Raw genomic sequence first — 20,618 nt, 5'->3', positions numbered from 1 at the left:
TATTTGACGTGTTGTCTGAAATACCAGTGAATCATTAAAGCGTGCAGCCTTGCACCCGTAATTTCAGTGTTGAAAACAATAAATGTCAATGAAGTAATAAAGATTGCCAATGTGAGGGAAGATACTTCTGTTGAAAATGCATTGCCGTCTGTCCCCATGCACACGCTTAGGACAGGAGAATTACCATGCTCAAGTGCCCAGCCGATTTCAGCTGCCGTGCTGGTGTTGAGAGAGTAATTTGTCATGAAAACAATCCTGTGATAATCTGCCACAGACTCCTGATAACCTTTCCTTTTCTAATTTCCTTGCCACGGCTCTGCCCTTCTTTCTTGGCCAAAGGCAACCTTCTTGCTTTTATAACGAAGGTGCTGTCCTCGCTCTGCTCCTCTCTTTGCCTCCCCCTTTCTGACCAGGGGAACGTGATTCAGCCCCACGTTACCCTGTGATTTCTTCCACGGTATTTCTTTTGTATTTGGTGTCTTGTTTGGGTGCCTCTGGAAAATAACTAGATGGTTGTCTTTGAACTTGTGCTTCAGATTTCTTTTACATTAAAATCCTCTGGAAATTGGTGAGGAGCCCGTGGGGATTGCTGATACCTATTTTAGATTAGAGTTATAATTCTGTGGTGGTTGGTTGTTGTTTTTTCCCCCCTCACGGTTAGTGTCACCCAAAGAAAATAGAGTTTAAATAAGTTACTACCTGTTTTGCTTGTCTGGATTTGGCAGTATCATGTCTTGTAGAAGAGAAGTTTAATGTAAATTATGTTTTCTGTATGCTTATCTTTTATTACAAATAAATTAGCAATAAATAGGAGCCTGTGCCTTACTGGTGGCTCATCCTATCTATTCTGCTTCTGCTTGACAGCATTAGTACTTCCATTATTGTAACTCCAGTCTTTGCAATTATTGTAAAAATAATTAAATAAAGGTCATACTTTGCTCGGCATTAAATTTGCAATGAATATTTCTTTGCAAGATGACTCTTTTATTGCCAAATCTAGTTAAACCGTTGCGACTCTAAAAGACCAGTTTCAAAATGCACACAACGCTGACATTTATAAAGTACCACATGCCTTCATTGTACGTGATCTTCAGTAGGAAGGAAGGTTGCAGCATCACTAACCACTGCGATTGCAACAGGAGCTGAAAGAGGCGCATTAGTTCACTGCAGCTGTTCCACCCTCGCCTCTTCCCTTGTCAGATCTCATAGACTCGATGGGGTCAAGCCTGGTCAGCATTCGGATGGGGAACTTCCCTGGAACACCAGGAGCTGAAGGAAGGCAGGCTTGTGTCTCTCGGCACAGACTAGTGCCCTGCCCCTAGGTCAGTTGTTAGAACCGTGCAATGTTTAATCCATGTTTAATGGATTTCAGTGGTGTTTTTTTCTGGTCATTTGAGAAACAATGCGGTGGCTACAAGTGATGATATAGGGGGGGAAAAATGTTACGTAGAAATAATTTTGGTAGGTGATAAATATGGAGTGGTTCCAAGGCATGGTGGTTAGGGATGCCTTGCAAAATCAGATTCTAAGTCTCTGTCATGTGTCTGTTTGCTTTTTCCCTGCATGAACAAAGTATTTATTCACCTTCTGAATCTCACAGCCGTAGCGTAGAGTGGGAAACTTGGTTTGAATTTCTCTGCTCCAAAATAGCCTGCAGAAAGCCCAGAAGGACTTGCTGGCATATAGCTTGGCCCCTCTGATTGGACACGGTCACTGAAAATAAATGTTAAAAGCGTATTTTCAAAGCTTGACTTTTTCAGTGGGTCAAGCGATGCTTTTCTGGCTTTACAAATACTGTAAGTTATAAAATGAAAGGAAAAGCTGGGCTTCATTTCATGGTGCAGAACCAACCGCTTCTAAATGAAATCACTTTGGAGTGATACTTCCAAGAAAGGATGAGACATGAAGAAAACACTTTCCTGTTCACGGAAGAAAAGGCAGGTAAAGAAACAAGTGTGTAACTTGGGAGCTGTCATACCTATTAAATTTTGTCCACATTCATTCCTTGTGTAAGAAAGTAATAATTTACTTCGGAACAAGGAAATAGGAAAAGTCTGAAATCTTCATGTGTCAGTGTTGAAAATGCAAGACCTGTCAATGCACGCTGGCAGATTTGGGCTGCTGTGTGTGTGTGATCAAGGCAGGAAAGAACAATGCCAGGGTTTGATGGAGCCCTTATCTTCCTAGTGGATCCTGCGGATTACAGTTCACTGAAGCATTAACTTCAGTTTTGGATGACATCACGAAGACATTTTCCATTCTTTTTGAGTTTTGATTGTGTTCTTCATTAAAACTATAAAATTATTTTTCTTCGTTAAAACTGTAAAATTACTATTTACCACTGAAAATATATCCTGATTCTGTATGGCTGAGATCTTGGCAAATTGATATAATTCAGCACATTTTAAGGGAGTCTTTATTCCGTAACTTTATCCAGAAGCTGTTTTAAGTAACACTTTTCTGTGTTAGATGGAAAAGCAAAGCCCTGTATCTAAGAGCTTCAGAATCTGAGGTTTTAAAATAAAAATTAAAATATTTTAAAACTTGGGAAGCTGAAGTTGACTGCTGGAGTTTTTTGTTTTGTTCCATTGATGTAAAATAGCAGTATAAAGGAGAACTAAGGGGAGTCTTTCACACATCCAGTGTAGTTTATCTTGTGTTTGATACCTGTTTCCAGATCAGGAACAGTATCAGCGTTTGTTCAAAATTATGTGGTAGGTGTGGGCTTGTGATTGCATCGACTTACCTACCTGGCTTTATCCCTGTGGCTTGGGAGAGGTTCAAGTAGCACAGCTCTGTAGCGAAGCCATGAGCTGTGTGTTAGTTGTCACTGTCATACAATGCAGGTGTTTTTTGTCTGGGATTTGAATGAGTCAACTGATGGGAAGGGAGAGCGAAGGAGAAATTATAGTTTAAGGAGAGTTCAGAACTTGCTGGATTATTTAGCACAGTGATGTTTTTCTTGGACTAAATGGGCTTTCCTCAAACTGTTGTTTTTTTGAACAAGCTACTGCAATATCTACCAGCGATACTGAGACTTGAAATGTATCTTTCTTCCATCCACACAGTGACTACTTGTGTGCTTGGTTCCATCTGGAAAGGATATAATTGAATCCTTGTTTGGCTCCTTTAATTATCTCTTTGCAAAGTCCTTGGCTGGGAATTTTGCCACTTACAATGCAAATATTCAAACTTAAGAGCATAAACTGTGCTTTCAAAGAGTGATTTTGTAAACCTTTTATCATTTGATGGTTTTTCAAAAGCAAGCATGAGAACTTCTCAATGAACATGTTATAATTTTTTTAATCCTCAGAGAAGATTTTGCTTTCTTGCAGGTTGGCTGTAGTTGCTAATTAACTTTGTTAATTAATATTGCTGTATGGATGAAGCATGCTTGATTAAAAATAAATAAAACTGTATAACAACAAAGTAATGCTACTGATTTTTCCTATTTAAAAGCAAAGAGTAAAAAAACCAAGATTAACTTTGAAGCTGCATGTCAAATGTTCTTTGCATATGAAACATCTGAAAGGCTAAAGCAGTTAAAAGCTTATTATTTTTGCAGCTCAGGCCTAGTAAAATGCTTATTCAATTGTAACACCATGTTAAAAAATGGGGGCTGAGAATAGTTGCTTAAGGCGCTGTCTTAATCAAAACTGCCTGAGATCATGGGTAGTAACCAATGGGTTGGCTTGGTCGTGCTTCGATACGGAAGTCCTTGTTCTGTCTTGTCATGTATCTTGTATGAAAACTTCCAACACTGCAAATTGGTGTTAAATGCTGTTGGCTCCTAACACAATTCTGACAGCATTTCTCACCCATTATACTGGCATATGTTTGTATAGAGGTAGTGGGAAATGGCTCGCTGTGGGCGATGGGCCAAGTGCATCGCAAATGAAGCTCCCTGGAATGATCTCGGGGATGACTGTGGTCCACAGGCACGCTGAGCCTCTGCCGCGCATCCTGCCTAGAGGAAGGTAACCATCTGCGTAGGTCTGGCCGTGAGTGCACAGATCCTTCACCTGGGGGATGCAGGCGGGAGGGAGAAGACCTGCTGGGACCTATTTGAAGTGGGAGCGCAGACTTCGCTTGCCTCAAAGTTGCCTTATTTTTAGACGCTGCTGGAACAGATGGCACTTCTGGATCCGCTATTGCAGATTTTTTTCTCCTACATGATAGTCAGGTTTCTTTTCATTTTCTGCTATTGCAGAGTGGTTCTGTTTCTAATACCAGAATATGAAAATGCCAGTCTTTGCTCTCCTTTGCTGGGAAAACTGTTAAGGAAGCTCTTTCTGAATCCCAGCCAGGATCCTCACCAGCGAAGGAAGACCTGGCATCGCTAGGGGGAGCCCTCTTTGTGGATGGAGCTCAAATGGAATTTACTCTGATAAAATTCCTTGATTCCATGTTGGAGGTGACAGGGAGACGGGAAAGTAGGAGTATTCCTCATGTAGGAGGAATAACTAAATAAATCTCTCCAGACCACTGGCAGGAAGTGTATGGAGGAGTGTTTTGTGGGGATTTTGTTTGTTTATTTCCCCCTCCCCCCGCATCTTTTCTCATAAAATATCTTTAGGCATTTGTTTTGCAATTAAAAAGTCAAAGTGTGCCTCAAAGGGCACACTCACTTTTTCCACTAAAACATATTAGGTCGCTGAAGCAGAGCAAAAATGCAATGGGCTATTTCCAGCAGATGATCTGAATCCTTAAAATAGGATTAACCAATTTTGTAATTTGCCTGTGATAGTATCCAAGCAAGGAAGAGGGAGGGTGGTACGTGTCTTTTAGAACCTGTTTTTAGGATACTTTCGATAAGGCTATCAATGCTGTACTAATGCCACCTCTCAATTTTCAGTCATTTTTCAAGAGCATCTTGATACCATGCTGGAGTAACACAAATGCAACTTCTACAGGGCTGTGGCTGTGTCGTCTTTGGCTTCTTTAGGTTTTGCCAATATTCAGTGGTTTCACCATTGTAAATGTTTACAAATCACGATATTAGCAATGCCTGGCACTAATCAGGTAAGCGTGCTTGCTGGCTGCCACTAGCTGGGTGTGCAGGGAGTGTTGGGGGAGTGCAAGCAAGCACGTGGGGGCAACTGACTGTTAGGGAGACTTAAACACCACATCTCCTACTGAAGTGGGGAGGGAGGGCTGCGTTAGTGACCTGGGTGTATGCTGAGCTATGGCACAGTGACATGAGTGTGTCATTCCCACAGTAATTAGGCAGTACACACAGGTCTGCATTCCTCAGCAGAAATGGTTCCTAAGAAATGGTTTAAAGGCTATTTTTTAATATTTTTTTTTTGCAAGATCAATAATAGAATATCATCAGGCATTTAGCTTTTTATGCCGGATGACAGTGATGCGGTCAGTGACAGGAGTGGTTACAGAGCCCGGGGAGATGATCAGCCTCCGGGTCCTGCCGCAGCCCCAGCTGGGCACCTTTGCAGGTTTTTGGGGGGCGGGAGTCTCCAGCCCCTGCTCTTCTCTGCCGTGAGAGCTGGGAGATGTGTCTGTGCGTTTTCAAGACTTTGTACTTCACTGCAGTGCGCAGCAGGAAGGTTTTCTTTGCTGAACTCAGAATGTCTCGGGAAAGCCAGGTGGCATGGCCGGTGGGCTCACGTAGCCCTTGGCGAGCAGCACGGGGCCGGTCCTGCCAGCCCTCAAACAGCACAGCTGGGCAAGGGCAGGCACACTCTTGACATTTACATTAGATGGGGTGGTCACTGGGGCAGAGATTTTAAATACCCCTGGTAAGTGCCACTGGGATGGTTCAGGTCTTCCCTTCCAATTACACCAAGTAGAATTTCTGGACAAAACATGAGCAAATGGAAGATTTCAAACACCATAATGGATATATTCTGATTTAAAAAACCTTTTGCTGGAAGTTTTCAAAGCTGATCATCTTTTGTAAATAATTTATTCATCTGCAAATTTATTTTGTTGTGTACTGATAAATTCTTGATGTGCTGACAGATTCCTGTGATGTTTCTGCAAGGTGCAGAAATCTTTCAAAAATAGATACCCTTCTTTAAAAACAGCCTGTTTGAAAAGTGTCTTTGTTTTTCTCAGATCCTTTTAAAACTGTGGTAGGTTGCTTAAGTCCCACTTCTGGAAAGTATATTCTGCTTTGCTGAGCTTCCAGAGCAAATTCTTTTTCCCGTAGCCCTCCTGCAGTGGTCAGTTCCTGCACCAGCTTCCACTGTCTAGGTGCAGTTCACGTACTTGGTGCGTGCTACGTTTTCCCAGTCCATACGCTGTGAAAATCTCTTTCCTTTCCTACCTATACTAAACTCCTGCTTTCATGCCTTTCTTACAACTTTTCAGGTGAAAGTGTGTTGTGATTGCCAAACCCTTAATTAAGCAAATCGATTGTTACTTGACTTGAGCCAAACAGTTGGGTAAGAGTCTTATGTGAAAAAAGGCTAATTAAAAAACCCCAACAACCTAATAACTTGGTAGTCGCAAAATGCAGCACAGTATGTGTAGGAAAAGAAAAGGTCTTTTTAACTTCATTTTTATGCATACATTTATTGATGGTCTAACAGCCTTCTAGCTTGTGTTAATATAGGGTGGAATAAAGCCAATGTGCAAGGCCATAGGAAAATAAATAACGCAATCTGATTTGCACAGTCTGTTTCTGTATCGCCAGCATGATGAGCTACTTTGTTGTTTGAATGGAGCAAATGATGTTTGGATTCAGCTGATTTATTGAATGTTCTGTCAAACTGCCACAAAATGAAACAATCATGCAGACGCTAAATATTGCAGAGAAACATGGTGAGGAGAGCAGGGTCTGCCGGGAGGGTTACCGGAGTGATGTGCAGGAATGCTACCCCGACGGGGAAGCAGTGCGTTCTCTCTGCCAGTGAAAAATGAACTGCTACTCACATGTTTGGTTTTTTTTTCCCATAGGGAGAAGCTGTCTGTGGCTCGGCTGCAGCGAGAAGTTGCACAAAGTAAGAGTGAAGGAGCAATGGTAAGCTGCAGCAACTCGCTGCTTTGCAATTCTTGTCTTATATGTAAGTCTTATTACTTCAGGCCTTGGGTACGTTTTGTCTTGCTGAAGATGGTCACCAGAGCATTAAGGCTGTCTTGAACACAATGATGGGTTGCCAACGATGCATTCATAAATACAAGGAAACTCGAGGCTCTATCTTGGCTTCCTTGGAGAAGCCACAGTAGAGAAAAGCTGTATTCTTTTACCTGCTGGTGATACTTACTGGAATTGGAAGCAAGGCAAGCACAGAAAGGCAATTTCAGATCAAAATGCAGTAGATTTACTTGCCTGTTAGATCTTAGCTATATGCAGAAAAATGGAAGAATACAAGCATGGAAACTTAAAAAACCCTCCATCTGATAATTTTGTAAATCATGTAATGCTTCTTATATCTTCATTTTTCATGTAGCAATTTATGAGATTAGGCTTGTGAGCAAAAGTTGAAATGGCAGATTTTTGGTTAACTGCAAACCTCAATTTATGGAGTGCCTTATCTCTTCAAAACAATTTTCTGAAGGAACCAACATATGCTGAGTGTGCTTAATTACTTAATATCTAAGGAACTCTTCCCATCTGTTAAGAAGTTTGTTTGTCCCTGTCTTCAGATAAAATGTCTTGGGTTTCCATGGGCTAAAGCAGACCTGTTTAAAGACCTTAAAACCCAAACCAGTCCCCTTGAACATACTGGTGAAACTGCTACTGATTTGAGTTGTATAGTGGCTGTGAAAGAATTTGGTCCAAAGTTTGTTCAACTTAGTGGGGAGAAGTTGTTGAGGGTCTCTGGGGAGCACATACCCCATTAGCTGTGTGTTGCAGTGCTCTTTAAATTCTACCTGCCTCCAGTGAGTATCTTATGAATTATTATTAATGATTAGTTCAATGAAGTGAGGTTTGGAGGGACCGAAGTGACAGATAAGGAGAAACCAGCTATGACTCTATTGCTCTCACCATGGCCGCACACTGCTGGAGCAGAGCTGGGGGTGCCTTGCGGGGGCTCTGCTGAGGCAGGGGCTTCTGGGCTCCGAGTGCATTGGAGACGAGGGAAGGAGACAAGTACTGGTTGCTCCAGCAGATATTGCTGATTTGCCCCAAGCCCTCGCTGTGTGCCCAGCTCAGCCACGGCAGCCATGGCCGTCCCAGCACCACGCCAATGCGGCTGCCCTGGGTCTGCAGCACGGCTGGGTTGGCCACAGCAGGGCTTTGCGGTGGGTTTTCAGCAGTGGGGGAGACTGGCCGCTGGGCAGTGTGTGTGTATTGGGGCAGCAGTCCTGGAAGAACTGGGAAACAAACTTTTATCACATTAAGCTGCAATGCAAGAGTCTGCGACTGAGATCAATCTCCTGCTGCCTCCGGGAGGAATTTTGCTTGAGGGAGAATGGCAGATGTGGGGCATTGGATTTGCAATTGCATTTTAGTTTTCAGTGTAAACAAATTTCAAAATCTGGGAAGAGCTGTTTATTTGAAATGTTTCCTTTATTTTTTTTAAACTAGCTTTCCCTTGGAGGCATAGAAATAATATAATATATATTGAGTGAAAAACATATTTAGTAGGATAATCCAGGATTTTATGAAATGAGCAATATTGATTAACCTTCTAGAGCTGGTAGGGCTCTTGGTATACGCACCCACCTTGTGGTCTCATCTCGTGAGGATCAGACACTTCTTGTGCCTTTTACCATGGGTTTGTGGGATTAATCACATAGCCCTGCTAACCAGAGTGTAATTTTGTATAATTTGTTGAGAGGCCGAGTGTTGTAACCCATTAGGAACTGATAGGTAGCTCTCGGGGGATGCAATCTTCCCTAAGGTAAATACGAGGTAGTTTTTCCCCTCTTCCCCAAGGGGTAATTTTCACAATTATCCTGCAACTACAGCCGAGGACGAGTGTGCCTGTAGAGACAAATGCTTTGAAGCTGTTGATGTATGGAAACTTCTTTGAGTCTCAGGGCTCAGAACCGGTGATTTTAATATGAAACACAGCAGTCATTAATTAACATTAATGAACTTGCTTGGCTGTGAGCAGTAAGGGTCCTGGAGATGGAATATTTGAACACAGGAGAGGCCAGGGATGAAGTAACGCGTGTGAGCTGTGTTCTCGGGGCGCACACAGCAAGGACCCTGCAGCACATACCACTTCTGGAACAAATTCTTTACAAAGATTCACAGCAAAATTTCGGTGAGGGATTGTGAGCAAGCAAGGCTTTGGGAAGCAGCGAGGCTTCCTCCCAAGTGCTGGCAGCCAGCAGCTTGCCTGCAGGGTACCAAGCCCCATGTGCTGCCCTGTTTGGTGTGATGGACATCGCCCTGGAGACAGCACGGAGTCCTCTGGGGCTGGTGGCGAGGACGCAGGGCAGTGGTACCAGCCAGCTGCCGGGTGCCCGAGGGGTTTTGCTGTGCTGTCACTGGCTGCGACTCTGGATAAAAGGGATGGCACCCCCTGCCAGTGACAGACCACAGCTTTATTTAATCACTAATTAGCTAATTGCCTTTACTTACTCCTGTTTGCTTTTTTGTTGGTTGTGCTAGTTAGATTGGCATGAAGGTTTTCAGTGAACTAAGGCCTTCAGTTGGGAAGAGCACAGGTGACAGCACATGCCACCTTCAGTGCCTTGCCCAGTCCCACGGAGAGCATTTCTTACACCAGGTGTGAGGCAGGGCAGAGAGCGCCAGGTGCTGCCACGTGTCCCGGGGTGCAAAGCGCCGCACAAGCCTTTTGCAGGATAGCACCCACTAGTGTTTCTTGCGTCTTTTTTTTTTTTTTTTTAATTATTTGGAATTTTCAGTCACAGACAGGTCATGAGGGTAAGAGGTGACCACCTTATGTCAACCTACGCTCATTTTTAGGGTGAGTGGAGTCAGTGAGCGGGAGGTACGTGCCCAGTCCCTGCGTGTGCTGCCCTGCCACCGGCTGGAGGGTGGTGCAGTGGGTTCGCCCTGACCTTCTTGCTTCCCGTTTGATCACAGTGTGAGAAAGCTGTGGATACTCTTCCCTATTGCCTTCCTAGCACAAATCAAGGGGGGAATATGCTATTTCAGATTTGCATCCCTGCATGGGGGGATTGTCGTTTAGCATTTGCCATAACTTGCAACCAGCTGTTGCCTTTTTGCATGCAGTCTTCAGAAACGATGGGCAGGAAAGGCTCCTGGTGCTTGGGTTCACCCAGTGTCACAGAAATTGCTGCAGCAGGGTGGACATATACATAAAATCAGTAACAAGTACATGCAAAGGACATGCTGTAGAAACTACTTACACTTTGGTATCTTTGCTTAAAACCTGGGTTTGTACATCTGTATAAATTGCATATGGTGAGTGATGATGAAATGCGTGTTTATGAGGACATGGTTTGCGCTCCCCCTAAGAAACGTGGGTTTTAATACGTCCCAGTTATATTTTTCATGACTGATTAATTATTGGAAGTGGGTAATTACTGGAAGGTACTATAGAAGGTTAAATGAAGATACTTCCTTTCAAGATAAATGTTTATCGCCAAAGATACACAAATAACTGCGATATGTTTTTTCCATATGGTTATATGGAAAATCTGATACCTCATATACAGGATTGAGTATGTATTTGTAAAATACTCAAATTAGGAGAACAGAATAGATTCAGGCTGTGAATACCCGATGGTTGCTTAGGATTCTTTATTTTATGAACTACCATCAGTAAATAGTAATTATTCATTATCAAAATGCACAATTACTTACTGCCAATCTATCCGCTGGCAGTTTCAGCAGCACTGAGCTGGATTGCCGCTTGGCTCTTGCTGTCACTTAGGGCCTTTACTTTCTCAGTCTGCATGTTCGCAATTTTCTTAGTCATGTTTCTTCTGACTCATCAAGGGTATTTTACTTTTTTGCAAAGGAAAGGAAGATGATCACTTCATATGTGTACAGTTCTTACTGCATTTGATGGAGACTGCAGGTGTCTGTGGTGACAGAGATTACATTATGAAAATGAGCAGCTTTCAAAACAGAGCCCAAGTTTATTTCAAAACATAGTAAAGACTGAAAGCTGCTTTAGTCATCGAAGTCTGATTTTGTCTGGTTGGTTTTTTGGTTTCTTTTTAAAACTTTAAGTCCATGGCTTTGGACCTTTAGGACATGGAACATGACCAGGAAAAGTGTTCGGTTTTGTGAAATTTTCTTAACAGCGAACAGTGCTAGGTTAGGAAAAATATGAGGAAATTCTGTCACAGTTACATAGCAAGAGTACCCATGGCAGAGTAAGTGTTATGTTAGCAGAAATGGGATTAAAAGCCTAAAGTGAACCAAAAGTATACACAATTACATCATGTTTTAATAATTGGATTAATTTAGTATTTACCCAGAAAAATGGTTAAATTTTTTATTTGATACCTTTATTTCTGTGTATATTACCCAGTTTTGTTAGTTTGTACTTCTGCATCCAAGTCCTTTAATTCTGCTCTATTTTCCATTAGTTCAGTGGCCTGTAACCTACACAAAAGAAATTGTACCACTCTGGCAATTTAGCTGTGAAGGTTAAAGTGGTATGATACTGCCTTTCATATCTACATGGGTTTCTCTTAGGGTGGGCCCTAGGCTCTGATTTACCATGTGTCCTGCTGCGTCTTTAAGTGATGCAAAGTGATTATCATGGGCTCTTCCTGGTACCCGTCTATTCCACACCTGCACCCTTTTGTTAAAAACCCACCACGTTAAGTGAATGTGAGGTCCCCACTGAATAGGTTTCCACCCTCTGGTAATCCTTCTGCATTAGATTGATTTATGAATGTATCAGATTCTTTGTTAGCATGTAAACCACTAATTAATTTAAAGCTCTCTGTGGAAAAATTAAAGCCCTGGTTAAGGCTTTCAACAGGCTCAGATGGTGCTAATAATGGAAAAACAAGTTATATTAATGAGTTTTGATGCGATCAGCACAATTCTTGCTTTACAAACAGTTTTTGCTGTAAAACAGTAGGGACTGCAAGTTTTTAGAGTGGAAGAAATGAAAAAGAAAGGCAGAAAAAAAAATCAGAGCGTCAGTAAGATATCCCATTATTACTTGGAACGGAGTCACTTCTGCTTGTTACAGCTTTCTTAAATGTAATCTGTTTAGATGTATGTAACAGCCTCTTACAAAACCATGGGAAGCGCAAACCAGTCTTTTTTCCAGACTGAAACCGAAATTGTAATGTAAGCAGCTTTGGAAGGATCTCTCCTCTTCATCATGCGCTGCCAAACTGGAGCGTTCACAATGGAGATGGACGTGTCAAAGTGCAGAAGGGTCTTGATGGAAATTGTATTAAAAACAGCAGAAAGTCTGACCATATTATCTACTTTTCCACACTGTAGGGTGTTTTTTTTAAATGTAATTTTAGTTGTTTGCTTTTTTCTCAAGTTTACACTTCTAATGTGGGTGCTAGTTTTCTGTGAGAAGGAGGAGATCAGAGCCCAGCTTGACAATGTTTTATTGAGCTGAGCGAAATGAAGTTGAAAATAGAAAGCCAAATCTCCTTCTCTTTTTGTAGGAAACTGAAAACGCACAGTTACAGTGGCAGCCTATCATTGTGGGAAGTTGTGCTTTTTCCACAGCTCTCCTGGGAACTGCATTTACCTCTCCTGGCTCTCGGCACTGCCGGGGCATTCGGTCTCAGGCCACCATCCTGGCTCTGCTGTCAGCGCCGCAGCTGATACGAATGCTGCCCCATTAATCAGCTAGCGGGGAGCCCTACAAAAAGGAGCACGGTCAGCATGTTCAGAGGCCCAGCTCCTAACATCTGCACTGTGTACCTTGTTTTTAGGGAGGAGGGGGAATCCTGAGGTTGCTCTTGAGCTGGGGTCTTACAGATGGCAGCACAATGTCCTGCTGCTAGCGCGGAGGTGCTTTCTGTCACTGGTGTGATGAATCTCTGCAGTCGCCTCCAGCAGCTGGGAAGGCTGTTGTTGCAGAAGCACCCAGGTCATTCAAAAATAGATGATATTTAGTAATAAATGAAGTGTTAAAGATGAGATACAAAAGGCTAAATTGCCTTTCCCAACTTCTGGGTCCTTACATCTATGAAAACATCTATCTGTGCTTTAATTAGAAAGGGGGGTGTGTGTGGGTGTGTGTGTGCAAAGTCACAGTTTTACAATGTCCCTTTGAATATTAAATATCCTAAACTGGAGAAGCAATCTGACCCTTGTACCGTTTTCTCTGTGAAGATGTGTATTTATACACAGCTAGCCATGCTGTCTAGCTTCTTTTTCTTGGAAACTTCATCATACAGCACCCCCCCCCCCCCCCCCCCCCCCCAATTCAGTGGCATTAGTAGTAGTTAGCATCAATAATGATTATTGAAATTCTTTACAAGCCTGGTTTAATGCTTCTGGACCTCATTAATTCATACTTCATTAGGCCAAATGTCTTCATTCACAACTTTTCAGCTTTATCTTCAGTGGTTTTAATATAAAATCTTTTGTCCTGAGTATTTTTTGTTGCTTGCTTCATATTTGCAAATATGCAGATATTTTCAGGCTTTGTACTTGAAGGCTTTTATGAATCTAAGGATTCTCTGTGACTTAAAAGTGCTGACACCTTTCAAGAGTCATTTTCCGATGGAAAAAATAAACCTGGTTGCTCCCTCTTCCTGAAAGAGAAGTACCGAGAGCCTGATTGCCTGTGCTCAGAACCATCAGCCTTTCAAAGCCTGTCTTTCTCCTTCTTGGTTAATTAATTCCAGAGTCAGGTTTATTCACCACATTCCACAATAAATCCTTAAAGTCAATGTACTTTCATTCCGTTGTCGTTTAAAGCGTAAGAGAAATGGTGTGAGCGCATCTGGGAAGATGCTGGACGCTCCCTGGCTGGTGGCCTGCCTGGCTCTGGCTTTTCTACCAGGAGAGGGAGCTGGAACCATTGGAAACAACACCCACCTCCACAGCCCTGGTGAAAAACTAAATAAAAAAATGCGGCATGCTGGAAGTGAGGTCCTTGCTGGCTTCACTGGGATTTAGGTTTTGTGGAGCCAGAAGGTATCAGCCGCAGTATTTTAAAATACACAGGACTTTGAAGGGGCTCTTCGCACCTGCCATTGCAAAAGCAGCAATACTCCATCCTCAGTTTTGGTGTTTTCTTGCTCCGTTTGCCAAGGATGTTGTAGGCACTGGCACTGTAAAGACCATTACTAGATCCAAAGGCGCAGAAGTAAGTTTTGCCCCTCAGCTGGAGCCCACCGAAGTGGTCTGTCTGTTCAACGAGTTTCTGCAAGTATTTAGTTAATATTAAAAAAGAGTCACAGAGAATTATGTAAGAATCACTGAACACAGGAAAAAAAAATATTGAAATGCATTTATATAAGGTCTTGAAAGTACAACAGAAGCAATCTGTAGAAAGTATGTCATATCAGCTAAATTGCCCTCAAGTAGAAATTGCCATTTATACATTACATAGCAAAGGCAGGGAACGCTAAAGTACAAAAAGGGTGCATGCAGTCTCATAGCATCTACGGGTGTATGCAATATCGGAGTGGCAGTTGGCTTCAATGTGAAGCAAATCCCGCTTTATGACTAGAAACAGATGTATCCCGCTCTAGGCAATACCTCACTGCATAATAGGAGTGATGCGCCCATGCACTAATAACGGTGAATTGCAACCATTTTCATCTCAAAGGTTAAGCTCTGCAGTCCTGAGCTCCTCCAGGCAATGGCTGGAGTTGACTCGAGGAAGCCACATACTCACTGCATTAATATTTTTGCAAGGATGACCTGAATAGAGCCACTGATCTGCAGGCTGAAGAGGCAGAACATTTATGGTTGGGTTTTAGCTTAGGCGAGCAAGGGGTCTCAGCTAGACCAGAATTAGTCGCAATGTCTGAGGCTCTGAAGAGGAAAGGTGCATGTATGCACTGGGCCAACAACTCTAATCTTACGCATACTTGGAAGGTAAATTTCTACAGATTCATGGTAGTGAAACCACTGTTATAGACTTGGTGTTGCACATTTTATCCTGAAGTAGCTAGGGAAATTAGCATATTACAAGTAAAAGAAATCTCTAGATTTTTGGTTTGGTTGTGGGGTTTGGTTATTGGGGGTGGGGGTTTGGCCAGTAGTTAAACTGCAAGTGTAGAACTGGTAGCTTACCAGCAACTGTAACTTCCATCTAAAAGGTCTGTTTGCAATGTTAGTTCTGGGAACAGAGAAAAACTCATTAATTTATCTTCTTAAGACTTTGTTCATCCTTATTTTTTAGAAAGTGTTTTCAGGTTTTGTTCTTAAATCTTGTAGGCCCACATGTACGACCAAAGAAAAACTCTTGCCTTACAGGTTTGAGTCGGTTGATTCAAATCTGGTCATAATACCCATTGCAACAATTCCAGCCTTTTCCTGTTGTTTCCATGTTGGTGTCAGATCTTCCAGGGGTGCATTCTTGTGGGGTGTATTACAGTCATCCTCATGGTAATTTGGACTCATTACTGATTCCTCCTGCGAAGTATAGCTAAAGCAAGGCAGAGGGGATGAGACGGTGCAGAAATACTGATTCTTCAAATTCACCTTAGTCTTATCAAGCCAGTCAGGGTAGGTGAGCATTTTCACTGCTGGACAGGGAGTACGGTCTTTAATTTCTTCATTGTTGTTGTTGTCTAAAGGTCAACTTAAATAACCACTCTAGTGATTTTTATTTTCCGTGATATGTAACATTAGTCCTTGCACAAACCAGGTTTTTTGTCTGGGTCCAGAAGAATGACCTTTTTTCCCCAAATGGGACAGAAAAGGTTATTGGAAGGGAGAGAAAGTTTCTGTGTAAGGAAGGACAAAATTTATGTACCAAGAGTATTGTTCGGTTGTGCTGCTTCCATTAAACACCCATTTATTTAAATGAATGCAGCGCTCTTGGAGCTTGCACCGTGAAGTCGGTGCTGACCCTTGGAACAAGTCTGCTCGAGCAGTGCTTTAGATTACCTTGTGGTAGAGTAAAAACTTTACTGCAACAAATTTTTGTTCAGCATCTAGTGCAATAGAGCCCTGATCCGTAGTTGTGCCATGGCACTAAGATGGCATGGTAAGATGCTGCTTTCTTGTCCGGTTCCCTCTGGGCAGAGACAAAATGTGTGTGTGTGTGTATATACACACAGAGACACACAGAGTAAGTAGCCTGTTGAAGGTGAATAAAAGAGAGACAGCAGAAACTGGGAAAAACTGTTGGCCCCATTTTGATCACTCAACGCTTTGCAGGTAGACATGAAAACCAGTCGCAGCTCATCCAAGCAAGATTTGAACTTGTCAGTATTCTTTGTGCCATTAAGCCCCATTACCTTTGTTGTTTTTTTCTCCTGACAGAGCATAAGCTCTGCAACTTCAGTTCAAGATTTAAAAGAAATATTAACACATAGTAAGGAAATAAAGTCTTCCTATAGCAAACTTATGTAGCTTTGCATAGATTCATGTAGCTTGAGCTAACGGCTGTGATTCTTCCTTTCTTTTCCCTCCCTACTCTGGTCTCATAAACTTTAATCCAGTTTTTGCCTTGTCAGGAATTTGCTTTTACATACTTTCTGTTTGTTTTGGCTCTGTGTCTGTTGCATTGTGATAAGGCATCTTTTGATATTCTACAGGATCTTTCATAATGAAGATCTCATGACAGTTTTCCAAGTCTGGAACTGGTGATCAGACTTGCTTGCATGTCCTGCAAGAGGAGACTGTCTAGACTGTGGGAATGACTGTGATGTTTGGATTGTTTTATTTCCATACCACTTGGCAGGATGCACCCTGTATTTATTCTGGAAGCTAATGAAAGTGCCAGGCCTGATACAGGACCTTACCTGGCTGTGAAGTGGCTTTCCTTCATTCTCCAGACTGTACTGATAAGTTGTGCTTTCTGTCCCGTCCCTGTTGTGTGACTTTAAATAACCAGGTGCTTACAATCCCTCTTTGCTATATTCATTACAGGTCATATTCTTCGACTTTGGTGTCCTACAAGGCCTGTTGCTACCTTTGCAACCTAACTCCTTTATCATCTTGGAAAATACTTTATTTCTGATCTAAATTGCTAATTTGTAAAACAGGGTTTATTCTGATTCTTCCGCTGTTCATCTGCTTGCCTGTGTAGGTAGTGGACTCTTTGGGGAAGAGGCAGGGTCTTACTGGGCATCTAAATAGTGCTGATTGCTGCTTGGAGCCTGGGGTGCCGATGTGCCATGAATAATCGCAGCGCTGCGACGTGGGATGAATACAGAGAGGGGCTTTGGCTCAGTCTACACAACTCATTTTGTAATTACATCTTCACGCTGCACATTTGTGATCGGCATCCATGGTGACACTGCTTATTTAGAAATGAATTCTGAGTGTTGAAAGAAAATTATTATCTCTTGGGAACACCCTGTTCCTGGTCGTATCTATTAACAAGTGCCCTGTGACAGTGATTGGCACAGTTTACCACTTAAGAAACTTTTTCTGTGGATGGCACTAGAGGAGCAGGTCAGAATTCTCAGGTTGTTGTTGGAAATCTTGCGTTCTGTACTATTTCCCTATGTCACTGATAATAAACCACCTCAGAAGGGAAAACTTGTGATGTAGGAGATATCGTAGGAAAATACATGCATTAAATGAGAAGCTGAAAGATGATTTCATACTTAAACTAGACATGAGGATTGTTGGCTGTGGTACTCTAAAGGCAGGTTTCCAGTGGTTGTATCTGCCATCAGTTGATAAGGGAAACCTGTTCACAATCTGAAACCTGTAGGAGGAGGTGAGTGGAAGTCGGGGTGTGAAGAATGCACGCAAGCTAATGCATTTCAAAAGGAAAAGCTTTAGAAGGAAAATAAGCAGGTTAGCAGAAATACCCTTGCGATATCCCCAGGAAACAAGAATATCAGCTTATGAAAATGTGTTTAATCTAACAAGAGACAGGAAGGAGAAACTTTTCTTAGTTTTGCACTTTTCATGTAGCTACTGACTTCCATCTAGGATGGGCAGGAGCAGGACCGCTGGTACTCCATGGCACTCGTCCCCCTAACCCCACAACAGCTGAAGAGTTGAACTCAACACTTGTGCACCCTGGTTCCCACGAAGCCAGCTCTGCTTGGCTTTGCTTGCATGGTCGGTGCAGCTTGGGGTTTGCTTTTCAGCTCCATTTAGACAAAGATTGTTCATATTTCTCCCATATTGAATTTGTTACCAAACTTGCTGTCTTGAGTGAGTGACAGGAAGTTTGTTTTAGTACTATATTACAGTAGCCCTAAGAAGCACTGGCGAAGAGCAAATTTCCTGTTCTGCAGATGCACAGCAAAATTTCTTTCTCGCCAAAGCTAAAAGCCCATGTAATTACAAAGAGTTTGCTAACCCCCTCTTCAGACTCCTTGTACCTGGTGGACAGACAGACTGGTATGGCTGTGATTCAGAGAGTCTCTAAATCATTGCTGAGCTGTCCTGGTCTGGGGAGCCGGGGTGTCACTCCCTTGCTTTTACAGAGCATCAGCCACTGTGAAAGACAAGGGAACTGTGTGTTGAAGGGATGGGAAACCTTGGCGTGCTGGCCACAACGTACCAAAAATTTAGAATGAGTCCTGACTCCTGTTCCAGTACTCTATGTGGTAGAGAATGCACATGGCAAGTCCTGAGTGTTAATTATGTGATTATGTGTTTTATCGTCCAGGGACAGAACTGCTCAGCCTAATAGCTGCAACCACTTCTGTCAGGTTTTTTTTCAACTGGTGCTGAAGGTGGAAGAAAAAGAAACATCTTTTCTTTTCTCTCTTAAAGAAAATCAGACTATCACTTGTCATTGTCAACACTTGCTGTTAAGTTGAAAAAAAAATAACAGCAGATCTTTTTTAGTCATGTCTTAAATGAGATGTGTCTGTGACTATGTGCAATTAATAGATTAGAATAAACTATAGTTAGATACAATAAACCAATTACATGCTATGTAAAAATATAAACATGGAAATGAAGACCAGAGGACTAAGTGTTAGAGTTTTTATATCTGTTTCTGATCTCCTGCTTTAGAAGTGTATCTAGCCGACCTGTTCTAATTAGGAGAGGGGACTAAGGGAGGAGAGTCTGGCTGGTGCGTAGAGTTGAGCTGAATTTGGTCTCTGGAAACATAAGCAGGCAGTCAGGTGAACCTGTTGCTTAAAGTGATACTGCAAAGTGATACTGGGTGGAGACACAGTCTTTAAATTAGTCCTGTTTGGCCAGTGAATGAATTAAAAACGGCATGCAAACCTGTTATTTTATTTTTTCAAGTTCTCCCAGGTACCAGACTGGCAGACGAAGTCTGGCCCCTGAAAGTTGAGTCAGTTCTTCTACATGTGTGCGTTGTCAGCACTAATAAAGAGTTTGCAGTGGCAGCTCTGTTAAAAATACCACTGAAGATGTGCCAGCCAACAAAACCCCACTGCATTTCCCTATTGCCTATAGCAGTGCCTGCAGTGCTAAAGGAGTGAATATGAAAAAGAAGTACATTTGTCAGAAAACTAAAGCAGTAGGACTCTGGAATACATGCAGGGAACAGCTGAGTAAATAAGGTATCTTTTTTTGCAGTTACTCACCAACCATAAATGGACTTTACAAGTGCACAGAGAAAAATTGTAATAAGATCTGACATGTTCATGAGCAATGCTGTAAAGAGCCTGGGAAAAAGACATGCTGTATGGAAAGGTAGCTAGCAGCAAAGTAATGATGCCAGAGGTGTTGTGTCAGCTGAGAAAGGCTAATAGAAAGTGTGTGTGTGAAAACCAAAATATTGGCATATCCCAGATCTGTGGGGGTCTGGTGGTACTGCAAACTGTTCTGAGCCACTTCTCATGACTGGCATGGTTAAGTTCTACTTCTCTGATCATCCCAATTTTTTTTTTTAGCCTTATGTCTATTTCAGTTAACTTCTTGATATCCTATTTATTAGCAGGAAATACAAATACATTCATGAGAAGTGCAGCAAGTGAAGAAGCCCTAACTCTCCCCAGCATCAGGGCAAGAAACATGTACTACTCCTAGCTTGTGAGTAAATCCCAGAGCTCCCTGGAGTGATGAAGCAGAGTTCCACTGGCCGATCCATTAAAGCCAAATAAAACTCTTAGAAGTGTGGTTTTTTCCTAATGCTTATCCTATGCATATCCTGCTGCCTAACTCCTATCTCACTAACACAGATCCAAGTGGGAAACGCTTGATTCAGCCACATGCCTATTTGTTCTGTAAGCATTCAGTCCTTTAGAAAAGAAACCATTTATATCATCTAAAGAACATTTTGGTCAGTTACAGAGGAGAAAACCTATTCACTTTGTGGGCAGGCACCCAGGCGTTGCAGATAAGCAAGTAATTTAGGATGTCGCTGTTACCCTGCTGGGGGTTACTGTCCCCACAGCGGAGCGGGTGGGGATTATGCTGGTGCTCCGTCTTCTGCTTCATTGCACAGCCTGCCAGGTTACTTCAAAGTACATCTTGTGGTGGGTTCAGTTAAGCCGTCTGCCTTGTACCCCATCCTGAGCCTCAAGCAGTTCTCTGCTGACTTGAACGGCTGGTGACGTCCAGCTAGTGATCAGGAGTGATCAGACTGGGGCAGTGACCTCTTCTACCATTCTGGCTGGATCTAGAAGAAACGTGGTGGCTGGGCCCTCTCCGTTACTTGTGCTCTGGGACTGAGGCCCTTCATTGCACACTTCAGAAAGCG

At 42.5% G+C, this 20,618-nt stretch overlaps 1 protein-coding gene across 9 annotated transcripts in view; it reads left to right on the top strand.

The window, feature by feature from the left end:
• NCKAP5 (NCK associated protein 5) overlaps positions 1-20,618 on the top strand; it is a 245,345-nt gene that overhangs the window by 18,693 nt on the left and 206,034 nt on the right. For all 9 annotated transcript variants that reach the window (XR_008823499.1, XR_008823500.1, XM_056349061.1 and 6 more), the window contains exon 2: positions 6,919-6,982. Coding sequence is in view for 7 of the 9 variants with exons in the window: in XM_056349061.1 (XP_056205036.1) it covers positions 6,919-6,982 (64 nt within the window). In the remaining 2 variants the exon portion in view is untranslated. The remainder of the gene's footprint in view (positions 1-6,918; positions 6,983-20,618) is intronic.

This window comes from Falco biarmicus, chromosome 8, assembly GCF_023638135.1.
Source record: "Falco biarmicus isolate bFalBia1 chromosome 8, bFalBia1.pri, whole genome shotgun sequence".
Classification (NCBI taxonomy): domain Eukaryota; kingdom Metazoa; phylum Chordata; class Aves; order Falconiformes; family Falconidae; genus Falco; species Falco biarmicus.
The sequence above is the reverse complement of the archived record's forward strand: the minus strand, read 5'-3'. Positions and strand labels throughout refer to the sequence as shown.